The sequence below is a fragment of the Sciurus carolinensis genome, chromosome 19 (genome assembly GCF_902686445.1).
Source record: "Sciurus carolinensis chromosome 19, mSciCar1.2, whole genome shotgun sequence".
Taxonomy (NCBI): domain Eukaryota; kingdom Metazoa; phylum Chordata; class Mammalia; order Rodentia; family Sciuridae; genus Sciurus; species Sciurus carolinensis.
In genome coordinates, this window is record NC_062231.1 from 6272452 (window position 1) to 6294437 (window position 21986).

The 21986-nt window shown below is 66.3% G+C and overlaps 1 protein-coding gene across 1 annotated transcript in view; it reads left to right on the top strand.

Moving 5' to 3' along the window:
- The window catches only part of Nup210 (nucleoporin 210), a 100809-nt gene extending 79424 nt beyond the window's left edge, over positions 1 to 21385 (top strand). Inside the window, exons 25-40 of the mRNA XM_047534705.1 lie at positions 57 to 236; positions 1940 to 2020; positions 4023 to 4154; positions 5378 to 5536; positions 7797 to 7888; positions 9335 to 9509; positions 10634 to 10809; positions 11703 to 11923; positions 12721 to 12857; positions 14647 to 14770; positions 15736 to 15897; positions 16474 to 16724; positions 17528 to 17744; positions 19223 to 19318; positions 19390 to 19473; positions 20153 to 21385. Of these exons, the coding sequence (XP_047390661.1) occupies positions 57 to 236; positions 1940 to 2020; positions 4023 to 4154; positions 5378 to 5536; positions 7797 to 7888; positions 9335 to 9509; positions 10634 to 10809; positions 11703 to 11923; positions 12721 to 12857; positions 14647 to 14770; positions 15736 to 15897; positions 16474 to 16724; positions 17528 to 17744; positions 19223 to 19318; positions 19390 to 19473; positions 20153 to 20253 (2388 nt within the window). The 3' untranslated portion in view covers positions 20254 to 21385. The remainder of the gene's footprint in view (positions 1 to 56; positions 237 to 1939; positions 2021 to 4022; positions 4155 to 5377; positions 5537 to 7796; positions 7889 to 9334; positions 9510 to 10633; positions 10810 to 11702; positions 11924 to 12720; positions 12858 to 14646; positions 14771 to 15735; positions 15898 to 16473; positions 16725 to 17527; positions 17745 to 19222; positions 19319 to 19389; positions 19474 to 20152) is intronic.
- Positions 21386 to 21986: the final 601 nt, after the last annotated feature.

The window sequence follows — 21986 nt, forward strand, 5'->3', positions numbered from 1 at the left end:
CTCCAGCTCGCTGGCCCCTGGGCGGCCGCTGACCGGTGCTCTTCCTCGCCCCCCAGGTCACCTCCGAGGGCGGCCCCCAGCCGCAGTCCCACATCCTCTTCTCCATCAGCAACGAGAGCGTGGCGGCTGTGAGCAGCGCCGGGCTGGTGCGCGGCCTGGCCGTGGGCAACGGCACCGTGTCCGGCGTGGTGCAGGCGGCGGACGCGGAGACCGGCAAGGTCGTCGTGGTCTCCCAGGTGTGGGCGAGCCCCGGCCAGGGGACACTCTGGGGAGCCAGAGCAGCTGTGCCCCAGCGGCCAGCCGAGCCTGGGGGCGCCGGCCAAGCGGGGCTGGGGCTCAGGCGCCTGGGGGCCGCCCTGCTCCGGCTCGGGCCGTTCCCACGCGCTTACTCGGAGGCGGTGAGGCTGCCTCCCAGGCCTCGGTGAGGCTGCCTCCCAGGCCTTGGTGCTTTTCTGGGTCACCCGAGAAGCCCCGGCGAGCGGTGCCGCCCTGTGGGCTGGGCTGCAGGCCTGGTCTGCTGGAGCCCCTTCTTTCCCAGGGCAAGGGACCCCCTGCCAAGCAGGCGGGGATTAAAATCCCAGATGCCTGGGGTTCTCCATCATGTCTTCCGATCACGTCTTCCGCCTGGTGACCGAGACCCGGAGGGGAGCTGGTCCGGGTCTGGCAGCTGGCCCACCACACATTGGCTCACTGAGGTCAGCCCTGTGGCTGGGCAGTGCCCCCGAGGACAGGGACCTTCCCAGATCTCAGCTACCTGTCCCTCGCCAGCTCCTGTGAGCTCACAGCCTTGCAGCAAGGTGCCCTCGCTCCCCGAGGCGGGGACTTTGATCCAAGGCTGCTCACTGATCGGCTGCTCTCCCTGGCCTGGGCAGCCTGTGCTCCTGAGCATCGTGGTTCAGCCGCAGGGTCCTGCTGAGCAGCAGGGGTGCAAGCCCCGGTTCTGTGCATCAGTCTCTCCCATGTGAGGGCCGGGCAGCCTTGAGCACAGGAAAACGTGCCCTGGTGGTTCTCGGAGGCGCCCCGAGGACAGGCTGCAGGGCCCCAGGAGGAAGGACTGAGGCCTCAGGGACCCAGGGACCGGCCCCTCCTCCCCTCCAGGGCCCAGGCAGGGGGCGCACAGCCCTGCCTTCCCTCCCTGCCCACCTTCCTTTCTGTGGTGTGGGCTTGCCGGAGCCCCTCGCTCCCTGGGCCCACATCCATGAGCCTGTGATTCTGGCCAAATGGTTCCAGGTCTAGCCATCCAGTCTGGGTGGCAGAATCAGCACCCCAACCTGATGGGTGGCAGAGGACTATTAGGAGACTGCACAGCGAGAGGGAGGACAGATAGGAAGATAATACACGCCCATTGAGAACCAGCTATGTGTCAGGCATTCACACAGATCACAAGGTGGAGATGATGGGCTCCCCATGAACATATGTCAGCAGGGCCAAAGGGTTTTAGTAGCCTGAGTTCAGCACAAGTCAACAGGTATGAAGAAACCACTGAAATGGGTATTTGGTCAGATTAATAGTAATATAGATTTCAGGATGTAGGAGGATACCAGGTCTGTTCTCATCACATCCTACGCAGCTCCTATCTGCATCCCTAACTCCTGAATCAGGGAAGAAGATAAGCTGGATTTGGGGTTGGGAGGATCTGGAAACTGGACCTACCCAGACTAGAGGAGGGCAAACCCCAGCACGTCTGCAGTGCTGACCTGGAGCAGCTGGGTCAGTCAGGCCTTGAAGCTCAGAGGACACGGCTAGGACTCTGGGGTACAGTGACTGGTTCACATGGGATGAGCCGCCCACACTGCCAGCCTCTTCGGGCTGTTGGGTGCAGTGTTGGGAGTCCTTTGGGTGCCTGGTGGCCGTTCAGCTGGAGCGGAAGCCCCCTTCCCTTGGAGGGGTCCTTCCTGCAACACCCCAGCCAGGCTGAGTCCCAGGTCCCTCTGCCTAGGATCTCGTGGAGGTGGAGGTGCTGCAGCTCCGGGCAGTGAGGATCCGCGCGCCCATCACACGGATGAGGACGGGCACCCAGGTGAGACGGGAACCGTGGGATGAGTTCACCCTGGGGTTCCCCTGGGGTTCCACACTCATATCCTTCCTGATGGTCATGCATGGAGTTCACCCCTGGGGCTCCTCTGGGGTTCCACACTCATATCCTTCCTGATGGTCATGCATGGAGTTCACCCCTGGGGCTCCTCTGGGGTTTCACACTCATATCCTTCCTGACGGTCATGCATGGAGTTCACCCCTGGGTTCCCCTGGGGTTCCACACTCATATCCTTCCTGACGGTCATGCCTGGAGTTCACCCCTGGGGTTCCTCTGGGGTTCCACACTCATATCCTTCCTGATGGTCATGCATGGAGTTCACCCCTGGAGTTCCTCTGGGGTTCCACACTCATATCCTTCCTGACGGTCATGCCTGGAGTTCACCCCTGGGGCTCCTCTGGGGTTCCACACTCATATCCTTCCTGACGGTCGTGCCTGGAGTTTACCCCTGGAGTTCCTCTGGGGTTCCACACTCATATCCTTCCTGATGGTCATGCATGGAGTTCACCCCTGGGTTCGTCTGGGGTTCCACACTCATATCCTTCCTGACGGTCATGCCTGGAGTTCACCCCTGGGGCTCCTCTGGGGTTCCACACTCATATCCTTCCTGACGGTCGTGCCTGGAGTTTACCCCTGGAGTTCCTCTGGGGTTCCACACTCATATCCTTCCTGATGGTCGTGCCTGGAGTTCACCCCTGGGGTTCCTCTGGGGTTCCACACTCATATCCTTCCTGATGGTCATGCATGGAGTTCACCCCTGGGTTCGTCTGGGGTTCCACACTCATATCCTTCCTGACGGTCATGCATGGAGTTCACCCCTGGGGCTCCTCTGGGGTTCCACACTCATATCCTTCCTGATGGTCGTGCCTGGAGTTTACCCCTGGAGTTCCTCTGGGGTTCCACACTCATATCCTTCCTGACGGTCATGCCTGGAGTTCACCCCTGGAGTTCCTCTGGGGTTCCACACTCATATCCTTCCTGACGGTCATGCCTGGAGTTCACCCCTGGAGTTCCTCTGGGGTTCCACACTCATATCCTTCCTGACAGTCATGCATGGAGTTCACCCCTGGGGTTCCACCCTTAACATGCTTCCTGGTGGTGAGGCTGCCCCACCCCACACCTTGAGTGGCACCCGGCATACAGGAGCTCAGGTGTCCGCAGCACTTCCTCTTCCATGTGCACCTGCGAGGTTGACAGAGGAGCAGACGGATGCAGAGAGCCCAGGGTTTTTGTGCTGTCCCTTGGCAGCTGCAAGGGCCTGGTTCCCGGAGCCCCAGCAGCTATCAAAAGCTCAGAACACTCACGTTGCCCGTGGAGTGGCGTCGCGTCTGCCCGGGGTCTGCAGATCCTCCCGTAGGCTTTGCATCCTGCCCAGGTCCCCTAGCGTGGTCGGTGCTGTGTAATTAGTCGTTAGGCTGTTGCCCTGGGAATGAGACAAGGAAAAGGAAAAGGTCTGTCCGTGTTCGTTACGGTGCAGTTTTTCCCGCCCCCATGTTTCCAACCTGCCGCGTGGAGTCTGAGGCTGGAGAGGGCTGACTCTTAGGGGCAGGACCCCTGGGACTCGACTGGGCAGCCTGGCTTGGGGTCCCTCTTGCCTTTTGCCACCCACGCGCCCTGGCAGGCACTCGGGAAGCTCAGACTGAAGAAGCCGTGGATGCCCCCACGCCCCACCCGCAGAGTCCCCTTGCTGGCTTGGGAGGGCGTGGCACAGACACCCGAGGACTGCGGGGCCCGTGAGCTGAGCGGCCGGGGGCTCCTGCAGCCCAGGCACCGCTGCAGGAACGGGCCTCCGCCGTGCACTGCCCACAGCAGGGAGGGGCAGGGCTGGTCCACCCGTGGTCGTGTTCAGTCAAAGCTCCCTGAACCTGCGTCCAGCCCGAGTCTGCACTGGGGACACGTGGACACAGTCCTCGCTGCAGGAAAGTGGCCGGAAAACTTCCGGAGGAGGTCCCTGGAGGTCCCAGGCCTGGCTTCTCCCCGTCCGCAGATGCCTGTCTACGTCACCGGGATCACCAACAGCCAGAGCCCGTTCTCCTTTGCAAATGCCGTGCCGGGCCTGAGCTTCCACTGGTCTGTCACCAAGAGGGACATCCTGGATCTCCGGGGACGGCACCACGAGGTAACCGCCCTCACCCGCTGCCCCAGGCCAGCGTCCCGGAGGGCGGGGAGCGCCCCCTCCTCACCTCACAGGGGTCCGCTGCCTCCTGCCAGAGTGGCCCTTGCCCCTTTCTGCCCTGTCCCCGGGCTCATCGGGACTCCCTCCTGCCCCACGCTGACCCCCACAGGCAGGCTTAGCAGGACGGTCCGTCCGTTTTCCGTCTCTGTGACAGATGCCCGAGGCTGGGTGTCTTAGGAAGACGAGAGGTTATTCAGCCACAGTTCAGGGCTCCTGAGCTGGGCTCTGGGCGGGGCTTCTGGCTGCATCACCCCGTGGTGGTGGGGATCAGGGTGGGAACAAGCGCAGGGAAGGTTCCAGGAGAGACAGGAAGCCGGAGCGGGAGGGGACGCCCTGCTCTGAGTGGCCCTCTCCGCAGGCCCCAGGGAGGGTCCCTCCAAGAGCAGCCACCCAGTGCCCTAGTGACCTTGCACCAGGCCCACCCACAGGTCCCCCACCTCAGCCCCCACGGGGACCAGGTTCCCGACACAGGGACCCTGGGAACCAGCTGTGCCCTGGGACCTCGCATAGGCGACTCCACTAACAGACAGCCCCGCGGGGAAGTCACCGGGATTCCAGGAAGTCCCGGGCTTGACGTCTGGCTTCTGCCCCACCCACCGGGGTGGTGATGGGCAGCTCAGGCGCCCCCTGTGTGGCCGCAGGGACCAGGCCTCGCTGCACCTGGCCCTGCACAGCGTCTTTGACCCTCCTGGGCCCCAGCCTGGCTCCGCTAGCCAGGGAACAGCACTGGGCACCGCCCAGGGCCCCGGGCTCCAGCGCCCAGCAGGTCTGGGCACAGAGCTCCAGAAACTGTTTGGGCGGAGAGGTCCCTTCCTGCCCTCTCTGTGGACAGAGGGGCTGGAGCCCGAGGAGAGGGCTGGGCGCAGGGTGGGGCAGGCCTTCCCCAGGACGGGACAGGGCCCTGTGACTTCCCGACAGGTGTTCCGCAGCAGCAGGGGGCTCTGTGGGGGAGCCCGCAAAACCCGCAGGGGCTGCTAGCACGTCCGCGCCCACTTGAGGCTCCCGCCCCGCTGGGGTGCCTGCCGTCTGCACGGCCCTGGGTTCGTATCCCTGAGCCCGGCCAGAGGGCAGTGGCCTTGCAGAAAAGGCAGGAGCCCCCAGGCACGGGCCGGGGAGGCTGGGGCGCTGGGGCCCGGGCCACCCCCAAGCCTGCTTTCCGTCTGCAGGCGTCCATCCGCCTCCCCGCGCAGTACAGCTTCGCCATGAGCGTGCACGGCCGGGCCAGGGGCCGCACCGGGCTGAGGGTGGTGGTCAAGGCCCTGGACCCCGCAGCGGGGCAGCTGTATGGCCACGGCAGGGAGCTCTCCGACGAGATCCAGATCCAGGTACGGACGGCAGCGGCCCCAGCGGCCCCTCTCCTGCCCGGCTTCAGGGCTCCAGGTGGGGCTGCTGGTGTGCGGGGACCCTCCCTGCACTGTCCCCTCCCCGGGCCCAGAAGGAGGAGGAGCTCATCCCAGCCGGCTGAGCGTGGGAGGCAGAGAGGGTCGGAGTGTGCGTGTGGGGCTGCGGGGAGCCCAGAGGCGGCGTCACCAGACCCCCGCAGGTGGCAGGCGTTGGCCGGCAGATAGAACAGCCGAGCCTGGCAGTTGGGAGCAACCTGGTGAGTTCCAGAAGCAGCAGGCCTGGGCCTGGGCCTGGGCGCACCTGGGTGATGGCGGGCTCCTTCAGGCACCTGCAGAGCGTTTCCTGGGTCGAGGGGCTTCTCCCTCCTCCTCCCTCCCTCCCTCCCCCCTTTCCCCTCCCTCCTCCTGCCCTCCCTCCTCCCTCCCTTCTTTCCTCCCTCCCTCCTCCCTCCCCTTCCCTCCTCCTGCCCTCCCTCCTCCTTCCCTTCCTGCCCTCCCTCCTCCTGCCCTCCCTCCTCCCTTCCCCCTCCCTCCTCCTGACCTTCCTCCCTCCTCCCTTCCCCCTCCTCCCTTCCCCCTCCCTCCTCCCGCCCTCCCTCCTCCCTTGCCCCTCCCTCCCTTCTTTCTCCCCTCCCCCTCCCTCCCCCTTCCTCCCTTCCTCCTCCCTTCTTTCCTCCCTCCTTTCCTCCCTCCTCCCTTCCCCCTCCCTCCCTTCCTGCCCTCCCTCCTCCCTCCCTTCTCCCTTCCCCCTCCCTCCTCCCTTCCCCCTCCCTCCCTTCTTTCTCCCCTCCCTCCCTCCCTCTCTCCTCCTTTGGGCAACACTGGGGACAGATCCCAGGGCTTCACGCATGCTAGGCAGGCTCCCTGTCACTGAACCCCGTAACCAGCTGGGAATAAAACAATTCTTAACCTAAGTAATTGCCACTCAGGGACAAAGAAGTAGATTCTCGAAAGAAAAGCGTTTGCCGACACCCTTGCCGGCTGTGCCCGTGTGACCGGTGCGCACAGGCACCTAGACAGACAGACACGCAGACACAAGCACGTGAAGAGAATCACGTTATTCTTGCTTCAGAATAAAGCAAAATAAGCTCTGGCACCCATTCTGAAGGAGACAGGCTTTCCAGCTTCCACCTTCGGCCACCTCACGGGGCCCCTGGGGAGTCCCGTGCCTCCGTTTCCCTTCCTGATAGCGGATGGAGTCGGGGCAGCTGGATCCAGCCGCAGACACGTCCGTAGGGCTCACTCAAGCCTTTGGGACCATTTTTATTGGATGCCAATATTTAAAACTCAGAAGAGTCTATTGTACAAAGACCCAGCAGGCAGCTTGTCCCAAGCCATGCTGCCACGTGGCAGGGCCAGCAGGCGCTGAGCTGCAGGCTTCCCTTGGTCCAGCCCTGCTGTGCAGTTTGCCGCAGGCCCCACCGCTCCCTGCTGTCTGCCAGACCGTGAGGTGGAGCGCCAGCGTTCATTTCGTACGGTTCTGGCGTGGCTGATTTTCTTATGATTGACATCAAAGTGAGCCTCTCCTGCATGTTTGCCTCCGTTGAGAAGGCAGGTCTTAAGAAATGGAGGAGGAAGCCTGTCTGTGAACGTGTTTGCTGAGCCCGAGTTGGCCAGCCTGCTTCCTCCTCAGGGCCCCCTGCCTGGCCAGCAGGGGTGGTTACGTGCATCCTGGGCCCTGCTCCTGGGGGCGCTGTCCTTCCCCTGCCGGCTGCCTCCTATCACAGGACCCCACGGTTCCTGGAGCCGGGCCTCATTTCAGACCCACCCCACAGCGGAGGTGATCCGGGCCTCCGTGTGTAGGGAGAAGCCAGAGGTGCTGGAATCAAGGAGGCGGCCAGCGTCCCTCCAGTAGCTCAGGTGACAGGGCAGCCTGCTCAGGTGCGCAGCCCTGAGTGGGGACCTCATGACGCAGGGTCAGCTGCTGGGACACCTGGGCCCCTGAGCAGGCTGGACAGCGGGGAGCCCGCAGCCTTCAGGAGCCACCATGGGCTTCGGAGGCCCCGGGAGTGACAGGCAGGATCAGGTCTGATCCTGCACCCTCGGCTTTGCAGTCTGAATTGATTGACAGCCTCTGCTCCAGAGGGGCCAGGCGGGGCCCAGGCAGCGAGTGCATCCTGTCCAAGTCCAGCCCCGTCCTCAGCGACGGGGCAGGTGGTCTGCGGTTTGTCCCGTCCCCTCTGAGACCTGGACCGCCGCGACTCTGGCCCCTCGGGAAGTCCAGCTCACCCCTCCCTTTCAGGTCTTCGAGAAGTTGCGGCTGCTGAGCCCCGAAATAGAAGCAGAACAAATACTAATGTCACCCAACTCGTTTATAAAGCTGCAGACAAACAGGTACGTGACTCAGCTCTCGTTGGCGGCCGGGCTGAGGAGCCGCGCGCACCCCGGGGCTCATTTGTCAGTCATCAGGGGTGATGGCGCTCGCGGGGAGCCTTTCTGGGGACAGGAACAGATTCCGGCAGAGCCTCCGTGTGTCCCTTTCTCTGTGGCTTCCTCCGCTCCTCTCCACCCCCCTCCCGGGGGTCCCTGTCCTCCTCCCGGCAGCCTAGGAACATCTTCCTGCTCACTGACAAAATCCGCCCTTTCAAAGGGGGAACTACCGAGCTGGAAGTGTTGAATTTTTCAAATGCCCCTGTGTCTCCAAGACCTGCCACTCAAAAGCAGAGCCTGTGGAGGGACACGGGCAGCCTCGCCTGGGCCCGGTTCAGCGCGCACCCCGGCCCCACCCAGACCCGCAGAAGCCAAAAATGCCCCTCACGAGGTCCCCGGGTGAGGGGGATGCCCGTTAAGGTTGGAGAAGGGCTGCTCAAAAGGTCCTGAGCCAGCGCGGTCCCAGCCTGCGACAACAGGGACGCTTGTGCCTTGAAAGGCCGTTCCCTTAAGGGGGACTCGGGCCAGAGGTTCCACATTTTATGAGCGTCCGCCCCACCTGCGTTCAGCCGGAAGTAACTAAGTGCCAGGCACTCTGCACGGCCCCAGGAACTCAGAGGGGAGTGACCTGAGGTGACATAAGGGAAAGGGGCTGTAGGAAAGAGGATGCCCGTCCAGCCAGGACCCAAGAAGAGCCCTTGGCAGGGAGGGGGGGCGGCGCTGCAGAGGCAGATGCTTGACCCCCCGGGGATCTCGAAGGACCCAGGAGCCCCTCGGGTTCTGAGGAGGGAGCTGGAGACGGGAACGATGGGGACATGGGCGCACACCATCTGGAGGGGTCCGCAGGACAGGCCGGAGAGGAGAGGGGAGGGGAGGGAGGCAGTGGCTTGAGACCCAGAAGCCGGTCCTTCCCGGGGTGTCTGTATTTGCTACGTAAAAGAGCGGCAAGCACTGCAGCAGGCACCCGGGCGCCGTGCAGGCTGCAGGCCGCTTTCTTCAGCCTCCTCGTCCTATTCACGGCCCTAAGGAAGCAGCCGGGCACGGGACGCCCCTGTCAAAGCTGAGGAAACCGAGGCCTGGTACTCGGGGGCGTTGCCAGGAGGCGTGAGGCCCGCCCGTCCTGTCCCAGCCCGGTGCGCTGTCCACCTGGCCAGGCGACCCGGCCTTGGACAGTGGAAGATCGCCTGCTGCAGAAGCGACCTTCATCAACAGCTGCCCTGTGTGGCCAGTGCCCAGACTCGGGCCCCACGTCTCCCACAGCCATGGTGTCCCCGGAACCCGTGGGGGACTGACGAGGCTGCAGGTGGTGACGGCACAGAGGCGGGTCTCCAGGAACCCCTGGGGTCCCCCGCCGTGACCTGTCCCCCTCCACTGCAGCCAGCTGCAGAAACACGTGTCTCCTTCCCACAGGGACGGTGCCGCCGCGCTTTGCTACCGCGTCCTGGAGGGGCCCGAGAAGGTTCCCGTCGTGCACGCTGACGAGAAGGGCTTCCTGGTGTCCGGCTCCGCGATCGGGACCTCGACCGTCGAAGTGACCGCCCAGGAGCCTTTTGGGGCCAACCAGACCGTCGTCCTTGCTGTGAAGGTGGGTTGCTCGGGCCCATTTCGGATCAGAGCAACAGCAGGAGGCCCAGAGGGGACATGTCCTCCCGCGATGTAAAAGTGGGTCCCCCTCCGGCTGCGAGTCACGGGTGGGGATCTGTGTGGGAATCACTCGGGGACAAAATCCTAGGTGGACCCTGGGCTGTCGGAGCCGAGGAGCCCCCAGATCATCCGCCTACCCCGTTTCATAGCTGGGGAAACTGAGGTCCGGCGAGGGCCTGAGTGAGCAGCCTGAGCCCCACCCACCTGGCACCCGGCTGTGCCTGATCCCTGAGGTTGTCACCTCCGGGAGCCAAGCCCCCGCAAGGGCCAAGACGGGAACATGGCCAATCCCTAAACAAACCGACCCGCGAATCGTCACATCCCTAACGACTTGAGACCAAGGGCCCGTCCCCAAGGGGTGGCTCCCAGGTGCCCCTGGGCCAGGCCCCCGGGGAGTCCTGAGCAGAACCTCCCTCTGGTCCCCGCAGCCCCGCGTCTGACCTGGAGGTCACTTGGACTCCTAGGCTCCCGGCTCCCAGGCTCATTTTCCTCATCGTCCAGCGGGGAGCCCCCACCCCAGGGTTAAGTGCATGAAAGTGGCCAAGTGCTCCTCCTGTTCCAGCGAGCATGTGTTGAGCTCTCACTGTATACCAGACCCCGCGCCTGAGCGGTGTCAGTGGCTCTGGGGACGCGGCTGGCTATTTGGGACTCGGAGAGGTTGTTCTAGCTGCTGTGTATGGGACTTGGCTGCAAAAGCCCCGGAGCCCCGCAGGCCGGGACAGCCCCGCCCCGACCCAAGGGGCAGCGTCTCCACCTCGCGTGCCCCAAAGCCACGTCCTCAGGAGAGACCAAACGGTCACAGCCCAGGTGACGCTTCTGCAGGGAGGGTGACGGTCTGATTGTCCCGCGTGGTGGACCTGGCGCCTCCTGGGCCGCGCGCTCTTCTGGTGAACGAGGTTGGGAGGTGGGAACCGGGCCGCAGGCTGCCACGCTCTCTCCTCACCCCGCGGTCAGTCCGGCTCCCAGCCGCTCCTGAGAGGGCGACCCTCCAGGGGCAGGCGTGTCCCCCCGGAGGCGGGTCGAGGGAGGCCAGCGGGGCTCACCACGTGGCGCCTGGCCCTCCAGGTGGCTCCCATCGCTTACCTGAGGATTTCCATGAGCCCCGCCCTGCACACCCAGAACCAGGAGGCCCTGGCGGCCCTGCCTTTGGGGATGACCGCGACCTTCACCGTCCACTTCCACGACAGCTCCGGGGACGTCTTCCACGCCCACAGTTTGGTCCTCAACTTCGCCACTAACAGGTAGGCGTGGGGGTCGCCTGCTGTCCTCACGAAGCCCGTCTGGGTGGTGCCCCACGCGGCCGGGAGTGGGTTTGCCTCCCAGGGTCCTGCGGCCCCGCGTGAGATCTGCCCCGCCAGCAGCCTGACGTGGGAGAGGGGAGGCGGGCTGGGGCCCCGTCCCGGCCTGCCGGACGCCGGGGTCTGCTGGAGCAGTCCTCTCGGCCACCCCTGGGGACCGCCGGGGCTGCCCAGTCAGGGGGCACCGCCCCGGGGAGCTGCAGGACCAGCTCAGGGGAGGCAGATCAGCCTCTGCCCGGGGGAAGGAGGACGGCTGGGGGTGGAGATTGTGGCCTCCCGTGGGTGACCGTTCCACCTGGGCTTCCCCCGGGCCCTGCTGAGGACGGGCTGTGGGCGTAGCAAGGCGGACGGAACCAGTGAAGCCTGGTTCTCATCCCGGCTGTCCCACCCTCACCAACCTCAGAAGTCACTCTGGCTCTGTTCCCAGAGGCCAGGCCAGGGCGGAGGCCCAGGAGCAGCCCAGGGTGCAGCGGAGGCCCTCGCCTCCCAGTCCAGCCTCCGGTGGGCGCAGGTGCTGCGTGGCGGGCGCCTTCCAAACGCCGGCCTTTGAATGAATATGTGTGTTGCACCCAGGCCACAGGCTCGCGCCCCATTCCCGGAGGCGGAAGTGGGCAGAGGCGGTCACCGGTAGAGGGCAGCCTGGCCCCCAGGTGGTTTCTCTGGGCCGGCGTCCTCCCTGGCCTGGTTTTCCTTCTGAATACTGGGCAGCGATGCTGCCCTGGCCGGCCATGGGCCCTGGTCCCGTCCTGGGGCTGATGGGAGGGAGGCGGCGTCCGCAGCACCCGCCGAGTTGGGGCTCCCCTCCCAGCCTGAGGCCACCTCCCCGCTCTGCCTAGAGATGACCTCCTGCAGATCGCCAAGGGCGCCACCAACCACACCTGCGTGGTCCGCACGGCCAGCGCGGGCCTGACGCTGCTCAGCGTGCGGGACGCCGGGCACCTGGGCCTCTCCGACTACGTGCCGCTGCCCGTGCTGCAGGCCATCTCTCCAGAGCTGCCCGGGGCGGCGGTGGTGGGGGACGTCCTCTGCCTGGCCACCGTCCTCACCGGCCTCGAAGGTGAGAGGTCCTGACCAGGGATCCCTGGGGAGTCACCCGCACTTGCCAGGGGTCAGAAAGTGGCCGTCAGACGGGTGACCCCATCGGGTGGCCATTGTGGACGCAGCTGCCCCCTCCCTGGTGGGCAGCTCGGGTGCCGGCTGTGGGGCTCGAACTGGCCACAGAGCCCGCGCAGCACCGCCTTGTTCGACGTCCCGTGTCCTGTGTCCGTGCCGCCGGATCGCCACCTCCGTCCCCTGCCAGCTGGGCCTTTGGTTTCTGCCGCTGGGGAACCGACGTGCCAGCCCGAGGAGCTTGTGGCCGGCGGCCACTGTGTTGAACCCATGGCCCGAGGACACTGGGCAGAGAAGGGATGCTGGGCCTGGCCGGGGTCTCCAAACCCCGCCGCCCCCGGCCTCCCCGACTCCTGTCTTCACTCAGACGCGCGAGGGGCTTCGTTTTTCACCCAGTTGGTTGGCTGGTTTTTTTGTTATCAAACCTCATTAACTAGTTTTAAAAGGCAGCGGGACCCTGGCTCGGAAGGAAGACCAAACACCATCTGCCCGACACAGAACGTGCTGGTCGAGGCCTCTGTGGCCTTTGTCACACGACGTGATCGACTTTGAACCCAGGGCTGTCCTGGGACGGCCGAGCTCTGCTAAGATGGGGGGGGCTGCCGAGGGAGGGGCCCCAGGGGACCCCGGGGGCCACCGCTCCCAACAGGTGCAGCAGGGGCTGCGGGTGGTGCTGCGGGGCGCGGGGGTGACCAGAGCCTTCGAGCGTGGGCAGCTGGGTGACGTCGGGGCCTCTTCCCCCAGGCGCCTCCGGAACCTGGAGCTCCTCAGCCAGCAGCATCCTCCACGTCGACCCCAAGACCGGGGTGGCCGTGGCCCGGGACGCGGGGCCCGTGACAGTTTACTACGAGGTCCCTGGGCACCTGAGGACCTTCAAGGAGGTAGGGCTCGGGGCGGGGGGGCGGCACGTGCCCCCCAGACCTGGCCACCCCTCTCGCGGGTGGCGACACCCTCCGTGGGGGACCAGGGACGCCTCCCAAACCCAAACCCCGCAGGGCCGAGGCGGGTCCCCGAGGCGAGTCCCCGAGGTGGGTCCCCGAGGCGGGTCCCCGAGGTGCGGCGGCGCAGCGTTTCCTGTGACCTGTGATCCCCGTGGGTCGAAGCCGGGATTTCCCTGCCCCTGGGCCTGGGGCCAGCCGCCCTGGACTGCGGGGACAGCTTCCCCCTGTTCCCCGGCCCTCTCCCTGCGTGAAGGCTGGCGGGAGGCGACCCTGCGGGGTTGATTCCTGGCCGCCCAGCCCCGGGGTGGGCGTTTCCCCAGGGAGCCTGGTAGGCGGTGGGCGGGCAGCCCAGCCATCTGGCCACCCGGCAAGTCACCTTTGGAGCCTTTCTGGAGGCGGACGAAAGCCCTTCCCTCTAGTGTTTCTCTCCAGCGGAGGCCGATCGATGAGCCCGGCCCTGGACCAGATCTGCCTGGTTTCCAGGGCGGGGGGGCCAGGGCGAGTCCAGCAGTTCAGCCTGATCATTGGCGTGTTTGGCGCCATGTCCGTGGGGTTTGGGCGCCAGGCCGCTGCGGGTGGAGGTGTTCAGTCCTTGCTGCGGCTGTGCTTTCCTGGACGAGGCAGGAGTGGGCAGGGCTGGACAGGCAGGTGCCCAGGGCGTGGGCTGTGGAGACCCCCGGGCCTGGCCGTCTCTGCGGTCGGATCGCCAGGGCGTCGGGTTCCAGGCAGTGGGCGCAGCGGTCCAGGGCAGGCGCGTCTGCAGGGGCGCAGGGCCGGCGCTGACCCCACCCCCCAGGGTCCGGCGTGGCTGAGCTGGAGGAGGAGACGGTTCTCAGCTCTGAGAAGGGAGCACCGGGCAAGGGCCGGGGGTGGACAGTGAGCCGGGGCCACAGTGGACCTGAGGTGGGTTCCGCCCCTCCAGGTGACTGGCAGGCACGGCGGGCGTGTCTGGAAGGCTGCAGGTCATCCTGGAGTCTCCCGTGCGGCCCAGGGTGGGCGGGAACAGGTGGGGCCCCTGCAGAGCTGGGGAGATGGGGAGCGGAGCCAGGGCGGCAGGTGCCAGGCAGGGCACTGGAGGCCAGTCCCGCCCAGCCAGCCCCTCGGGATGCAGGCACCTGAGGGAGGCAGCGCTTTGGCAGCAGGCGCCCCCTTTGGGTCCCGAGGCTGACAAGGCCCACCATAGCCGGGGCCTGGGTGGCCCCTGAGAGGAGCGAGACCCGTCCTGCTGTCAAGGGCCGTGGGACCCGCGGGTGCCTGTCCAGAGGGGTGGGCAGACCCCGCACAGAGGCAGACGCAGGTACTGGGGGACCTGCAGGGCCTGCCAAGGAGGGTGGAGGGGCAACCGGCAGACGGAGGCACAGCTGGGGGCTCGGGCGCGTGGCCAGTCCCAGGACGGCCCAGGAGGACCAAAGGGGCGACCTCGGACCCTGGGGCCTCCCCTGGGGGCTGTGCGAGTTTGCGTCTGGGTCGGATCCATCCATTCTGGACAAAGGGCAGGAAGCTAAAGTGGGTGCTCTGCAGCCAGGTCGGCTCAGGTGATCAGGCTCCCAGGAGCCTGGAGTCTGCACCCCGGCCTGGGTCAGGGCGTGAGTTCAGGCCTGGGGCCTAGCCCCAAGTCGGCTGTGGGCCCTGGCGATCCTCACGCCGCAGGCTGGCGGGGAGGCGGGGAGGTGCCCAGCCTGGCCGGCATGGCGGACGGTCCTTAACCAGCTACCTCGCTTCTCTGCAGATGGTGGTCAGCGCCCCACAGAGGATCGTGGCCCGCCGTGTCCAGCCGGTCCAGACCAGCTTCCAGGAGGCCACAGCCTCCAATGTGGCCGTCACTGTGGGAGACGGAAGCTCCAACCTAAGAGGTCCGTCACGAGGGGCACCTCAGGCGCTAGGCAGTGGGGAGGTGGCTCCTAGCGTCCCTCTGTGTGCGCTCCGGGGCTGGAGCCCGGTCCCCACGCGCGCTAGGCGGGTGCTCTGCCCCCCGGCTGCATCCCCAGCCCCAATTTTCCTACTCAAAACTCTCAGCCCCACTGCAGAGAGTCGCTGTGTCCCACCCGTGGGCCTCTGGGCGTGGGGGATTCTCCACCAGCCCAAACCCGAGGGGGACGCTTTGCCTGCCTGAGCTGGAGCTCAGCCCAGGGCAGGGCCCCGGAGCACGGAGAGCCGCGATTTGGCACCACGAGCGCCAGGCAGCACTGCGGCAGCCGGACTGGTGGCTGGTTTTGATTTTTACAATGACCGCTCCTGAGTCACAGGTAGAACGTGCTGCCTGGTCCCCTGCCCAGGACGGTCCCAGACCACAGTGCCAGGAACACATGTTGGCGCACACTGGGCCCGCGGCTGGGCCGTGGTGTGTCGTGGGGTTTTGGGGGGTATTTTTTTAACGGCTTAACTGGAAGAATCACATGCCACCGTTCTCAGGATGACAGATGATCAGGCTTGTGAATGACATCAGAGTAACGTCCCTTCCCACTCAGCGCAGGCGGGGGACACTCTGCTCTTGCCAGAATGGGCCTCGGTGTGTCCACGAGGGCCTGCGGCTCTCCTCGTGTCTGGGAATCAGCCGCCCGTTCTTCCCCGGCAGACGGGAGCCCAGGATGGGCGTGAGAGGGCTCAGCCCGCCTGCCGCGCCCCGGACGCTGGCTCAGAACCATCCCGCGCTCTGCAGAATTCATCCTTAGCCCTTACGGGAAGCCAGGCGCCTTCGCCACGCTGCGGGATGGGGCCCGTCGCCGTCCCGTCCACCCAGCCCGCCCGGGCCGTTCCTCGTCCCCTGGCTCTGGGTGGCCTGGCCTGACCCCAGCCCCTCGCACCCGTGCCTCTTCAGGCGAGTGCTCTGCGGCCCAGAGGGAGGCCATCCGGACGCTGCGCCCCGAGTCCCTCATCGGCTGCCATCTGCACTTCAAGCAGGAGGCCTTCAAGCAGGAGGCCTTCGACTTCCCAGCCCGGGACGCGTTCACAGCGGAGCCCGGCTTCGACGCCACGCTGGGTGAGTTCGCGAGGGCCTGCTCCGCTCGGCCCTCAGTGGGAGCAGGTCCTGGCTGAGCCAGCAAAGAGGCCGGCTGCAGGCCACCGAGCTAGCGTGGCCACAGACGGGGTCTGACCAGGCACCCAGCCCCAGGCCACAGAGCTTCCCCAGGCCTCGCTCCCTCCGGGTCAGGCCCGGAGGGGACCCCGGGGACCCCAGTTCGCAGAGCCTCCAGCTGCAGCGGGGCCATAGGCTGCCTTGGGGTCCACCCTGCATCCACCTGCCGGTCACCTTATCTGCCATCATTCACCCTCACACGGGCCAGGCCGTCCGGGTTCTGAGCTGCTTCCCGCCCCAGGAGCACCATCGCACAAGCGTCTGGCGAACAGGATTCTGGGATGGCGAGGGGAACTGCTGGTCACCGAGAGGATGTCCAGGCTGGACCAGGGGCTGGACAGGAAGCCTCCCTGGAGGAGGTGTCCCTTTCCTGGGTTCTGGAGGATGTGTAGGAGTTTGCCAGTTAGGGAAGGCGGGGAGGGAGGAGCATCTGCACAGCAGAGGGCCAGGGGACAAGGCAGGACGCCCTGGTCTCCGCAGGCCAGTACCTCTGCTCAGTCACCATGCGCCAGCTGACGGACAAGCAGCTGCAGCACTTGAACGCCAGGAAGACACCCCTGGTGGTCACGGCCTCGCTGCCCGGCGGCCGGCTCTCTGTGGAGCAGGTGGGGGCCGAGGTGGCCCTCAGCCCCGGGCTGTACGCCGACCAGGCCGAGATCCTCCTGAGCAACCACTTCACCAGCTCCGAGGTCAAGGTCTTCGGGGCCACGGAGATCCTGGACAGCCTGGAGGTGAGGGCACCCCGGGCTCCCTCTCGGGCAGGAGCCCGGCCACCCCTCTGTAAAACCGAAAGCAGATCTTCCCATGCTGGACATGAGACCTGTGTCCCCCCTAGTCCCAGGACACACAGGGTCGGCTCAGAGGAGGTCCCCAGCAAGCAGCAGGAGGAAAAGCCCCCTCCCTGCTGGGGACAGGCCTCTAGCCTCAGCCTCCAGCCTCAGCCTCCAGCCTCAGCCCCGTCTGCTAAGTGGTGGCTGAGTGATCTCTGGCTCTAGAGTCTGCAGACCCTGGTGTGAGGGGCCCAGGGCGTGGGCTGGCCTCCTGCCGGCTGCTCTCTGCAGTGCTGGGGCCACCTGGTTCCCTGGAGTGGGGCCTGGTGGTGGCTGCTGGGGGCCTTGCCGGGCCTGGGTGAAGCGGAGGCAAGGGCTGGAACAAGCCGTGCCTGCAGCTCGGGGCTGCTTCCTGGAGACCTGACGTCTGGCGGGACCTGCGTCGGGTTCCTGGTTTTAGCGACAGCACAGCATTAGGATCCAGTGACACCGACTTGTCCGGTCCTTAACACACACCTTGCAGGTGGACAGTTCTGGCCGAGGTTGTTGGCTGCTTGCTGGCCGTGACAGGTGCCTGGGCGCCATCCCCTGCCCAGGACGTGTGGCCCTGGGGGCTGGGGTCCCCCCAGAGTTGAGGCCCCAAGAGGACCGTCCAGCAGGTTGAGCAGAAAAGGCTTCTTTGGAGAGGCTGGGAGCCCCGCGCCCCACCCGGTGGCCTGTCCACCCTGCAGAGCCCGCTCCCTCCAGCCCCCCCGTCCCTCCAGGTGAAATCTGGGTCCCCAGCGGTGCTGGCCTTCGTGAAGGAGAAGTCCCTCGGGCTGCCCAGCTTCGTCACGTACACGGTGGGCGTCTCAGACCCCATGGCCGGCAGCCAGGGGCCTCTGTCCACTGCGCTGACCTTCTCCAGCCCTGCCTCTCAACAAGCCATAACCGTCCCAGTCACCGTGGCCTTCGTGACGGACCGCCGTGGGCCTGGTCCTCGTGAGTCTCAGGATGGGACATGGGTGGGGACAGACCTGGGTGGGAAGGGCAGGAGCAGGCTGGCATGGTCCTGGGTGTTGGTGAACACCTGTGGTCAGAGGCAGATGCGGAGGTTCCCAACGGCAGCGTGTCCCTCCCTCAAGGTTACAGTCACCACCTCTTTTTTCTTTTTGGTCCCAGGGATTGAACCCAGGGGTGCTTAACCACTGAGCCACACCCCCAGCCCTTTTTAGATTTTATTTAGAGACAGGGTCTCACTGAGTTGCTTAGGGCCTCACTGAGGTGCTGAGGCTGGCCTCCAACTTGCCATCCTCCTGCCTCAGCCTCCCGAGCCACTGGGATGACAGGCGTGCGCCATTGAGCCCTGCCAACCGTTGCTTTTGGTGGGCGGCCCACGTCCCCTGCTGCCCCGCCCACTCTGAACCCCGCCCCTCCGCTTGGCATCTCGCCAAGGCTGCCCCGCCCTCCAGGGTGAAGCCCGGTTCCGCAGTGGCCATGGGGCCCCCAGGTCTGCCTTCTCGTCCACGCGTGACTCCCCTCCCCGCTCCGCTCCCTGCCAGGGCCACGCTGGCTCCTTTCTGTGTCCCGAGCTGCGGACCCGCATCCGCTGTTCCCTCTGCCTGGGACACGGGTCCCCCGGGTGGCCCCGGGCCGCCCTCCTGTGCCGCTTCTCGGTTCATAGTGACAGGCAGACTCGCTCCCGCACCCCTGCGCCCTCCGCTTGCTCCCCGGCGCAGCTCCAGCGGGCGCGGGTAGCCGGGTGGACTGTTAGGGTTCCCACGGGGCGGCCCCCGCTGGAAGGCAGCAGCGAGGACGGCACCTGGACAGGGCCTCGTGGGGCAGGGCGGCTGCTGGGGAGCGTGCGCTGCTGGCGGAGGCCTCACTCCCTCGCGCCGCGGTCACCACGAGCGCCCGTGGCCGGGTCACTGCGGAAACCCCCTCACCTGGAGGGGTCGCGGGTCAGCAGACAGGACGGTGGTTCTGCAGAGCTGGGGGCGGCTGCCATCCAGGGCGGCGTGGCCCGGGGTCCGAGAACTGGGACCCCTGCCGCGGGGGCCTTGCGAGGCCCTCGCTCTGGTGACCGGGCCTCCTGGTGCCTCCTGGTGCCTCCCTGGGCAGCGGGCACGGACTCCTGCCCTACCCGCCCCCGAGCTGCGGCAGAGCCTTTCCTGGAGGGAACGTGGCCCAGGGTGGGGCGGGGCGGAGCCAGGGCAGGGCGGAGCCCAGAATGGGGCGGGGCTGGGGCAGGGCGGAGCCGAGACTGGGCGGAGCCTGGAATGGGGCGGGGCCCGGGCAGGGCGGAGCCGAGACTGGGCGGAGCCCGGAATGGGGCGGGGCCCGGGCGGGGCGGAGCCGGTACGGGGCGGAGCCCAGCCCGGGCAGCCCCGCGGGCCCGCAGAATGGGCTCAGGGTTGGGCGGGACCTCGGGCTGGCCCTGTCCCCGGGGCGGCTCTGTTGATGTCCTCCTGCTGCCGCAGATGGTGCGAGCCTCTTCCAGCACTTCCTGGACTCCTACCAGGTCATGTTCTTCACGCTCTTCACCCTGCTGGCCGGGACGGCCGTCATGATCATAGGTGAGGCGCCGCCGGGCGGGTCGGGCTGGGGTTTGCCCGCCCCGCCGCCCTGACCAGCCCTGCCCTTGCAGCCTACCACACGGTCTGCGCGCCCCGAGAGCTCGCCACACCCTCCGTCCTCACACCCCGAGCCAGCCCCAGGCACAGCCCCCACTGTGAGTAGCCCCACCTGCAGAACTGAGGGGGTCCCTGGACCCCCGTCTCAGCAGCCTCTGGCTGGACCCCAGGGCAGGTCCGGGTGGTGGCCGGTGGGAGCAGAGGGGCTCAGAGGCCAATCTGGGCCATCCAAGACGTTTCCCTGACGGAGCTGTGAGATTGTTCAGTGCCCAACCTGTGCAGCTGTACAGGTCACAGGGTGTCCTGACCTTGCCCGCATAGATTTGCAGCCTCTGGAGCTGAAGAACTAAATCAGATGGGGATTCTGGGCAGAGGGATTTCCCAGATGGAGAAAAATGGCAATGGTCTCTGATGGACCCGAGGCCCTGGTGACCCCACATACCTCCAGAGGCATTTCTCCCAGAGCAGCCTCTCAGGAAATGCAGTGCCCAACCTTTTATAGAGAAGAGAACCCTCGAGTAGGGATCAGGAGACAAGGGGTGTCCCATGCAGCTGCACAGGTTGGGCACTGAGCAATCTCAGCATCCACCCTGCCCATGTGCGCTCAACCTGGTCCTGTGGGTTCCCCTGGGCTGCCCCAGGAAGGCCTCGGGCATCATCAGGAAAGCAGCCCAGGCGGGCAGCAGGCTCTTCATAAATGCTTGTCTCCACTGCAGTGTTTTGGAGGAATGTCCACGTCCCCCGAGGTCCCTTGCTCACTCTCTCTCCCCTCCCTAGACTTAGGCGCCTCCACGCCGGCCTCTTCCAACGCACTGCCTCCTGGTCGCAAGGCCAGCCCTCCCTCGGGACTCTGGAGCCCAGCCTACGCCTCCCACTAGCCGGTGCGCCCAGGCCGCCGTTTCCGCCGTCCCCGCAGCCCGGCCTCCCTCGCGCCCCTCCTGCTTCAGCAGAGCCGACCCCTGGCCCGGGCCGCCCTCCTCGCGTGCAGGGGTCCCGGGTCGCTGGTCCGCTGGCCCTTTGCGCACGGCCGCCGGGGATTCCTGGACCGTGTGCCTCGCGTCCTCTGCTCCTGGCGCCGCTGACAAGTGCTCCGCCTCCCAGCAGCTGGAAGGTCCTGCGCGACATCACCGTCGCGGTCTCAGGGAAACGGTCTTCTAGTTGCTCTGGGGCGTCGTCGGGGGGCGGGCGACCCTGGCTCCGCCCGCAGCTACGGCCAAGGCACTTTGGGTAGTTTTTTCCCCTGGGAAAACTTTTCTCGTCTGGCTGCTGCTAGGGAAGGTGGGGGTGGACAGAGGGACGTGTGTGTCCCCGGCCACCGCTCCAGAAGCCTCAGGAACTGCACCCAGAGCCCCGCGACCGCTGAGCCCCGAGTGAGCGAGATGCTGGGAGAACTGAGCACTGAGCTGCGTGGAGCCACTTCCCGCCCTCTCTGGGCCACTGTGACAGAATCAGCCCTCCTTGTCTCACAAGCTCTAGAAACTTCTGGTTCCTTCTTGGTTTCTGCCCTGCCGGGGCGTCCTATGACCCCAGCTGCTCTGCCGACGTTCTGGAGCCTGCGGCGTGACTGTGACCTGGCCCCTCCTCTGGTCCCCCTGTAATACCTCGCAGATCTGAGCCAGCGCCAGCCAGGCAGGCCTGTCCTCCCGACCCCGCTCTGCCCAGCAGCATCCTGTGGGCCCTCCAGGCTGCCCAGGGCCTGTCCCCCAGGACAGGACTCCACAGGAAGAGCCCAGAAGGCCCGCTCTGCCCAGCGCCCAGGGCCAGGAAGGCAGCCCTAGGAACCGGGCTGGAGCTTGGTGCACCCTTGTGCCCTGGAGCCAGCCGCGCCTGCACGCCGTGTCTGCAGAGCGTCCAGCCGAGCCTGGCCGTGGGGGCTGGACACAGGACCAACGTGGCGAAGCTGGGGAAGGGCCATCCGTGCCTTGCCTGATAGTGACCTCACACTGACGACCTGGATGTCGGGAGCCTTTCTCCTCGATGGATTTAATAAAGCTCTGTGTTCTTTCTCAAGAGCCCTGTGGTCATTGCAGGGTGGCCCGCGTCCTGCCTGCCGGGCCCCTGACCACCAGCGCATCCCTCTGGCCTCGCCCAACCCCAGGCAGGAGCCAGCGGGCCCTATGGGGGGCGAGTCCTGCCCTCTGTCACCCCAACACGTCCAGAGGGAAGCCTCCCTGCCCAGACCCCCACCACGCCCGGCCCGCCCGCCTGCTTGGCCACTCACTGACCTGCAGCCTGATGTCCCTGGCCACGCTGGCCTCCTGGCCTCCCCACCCTCCGCAGCTCCTAGGCTTCCTGCTCACCGGCCTCCATGAGGCCTCGACACGGTGCCCCGCCCTGGGGCCCCCTCCTGCCCCCGGTGGCCTCCTTCCAGAACAGCGACCCCCTCAGCCCTCCCGTCCTCCCAGGCCTGGGCTCGGTCTGTCCTCGGGCTGGGTGCCGCCCCACCGCTCCCTCCCTCTGGAGAGCCCGAGTCCCCAGCAGGCTCTGCACCCTGACTCGAGAGCAGAGAGGAGGCAGGGCCGGTCCGTCTCTGGCCTCCACCTCCTGCCCGGGTGCTTTGGCCTGGGCTCTTCCCTACTCTGACCTTCAGTTTTCTCCTCTGCCCTGCTTG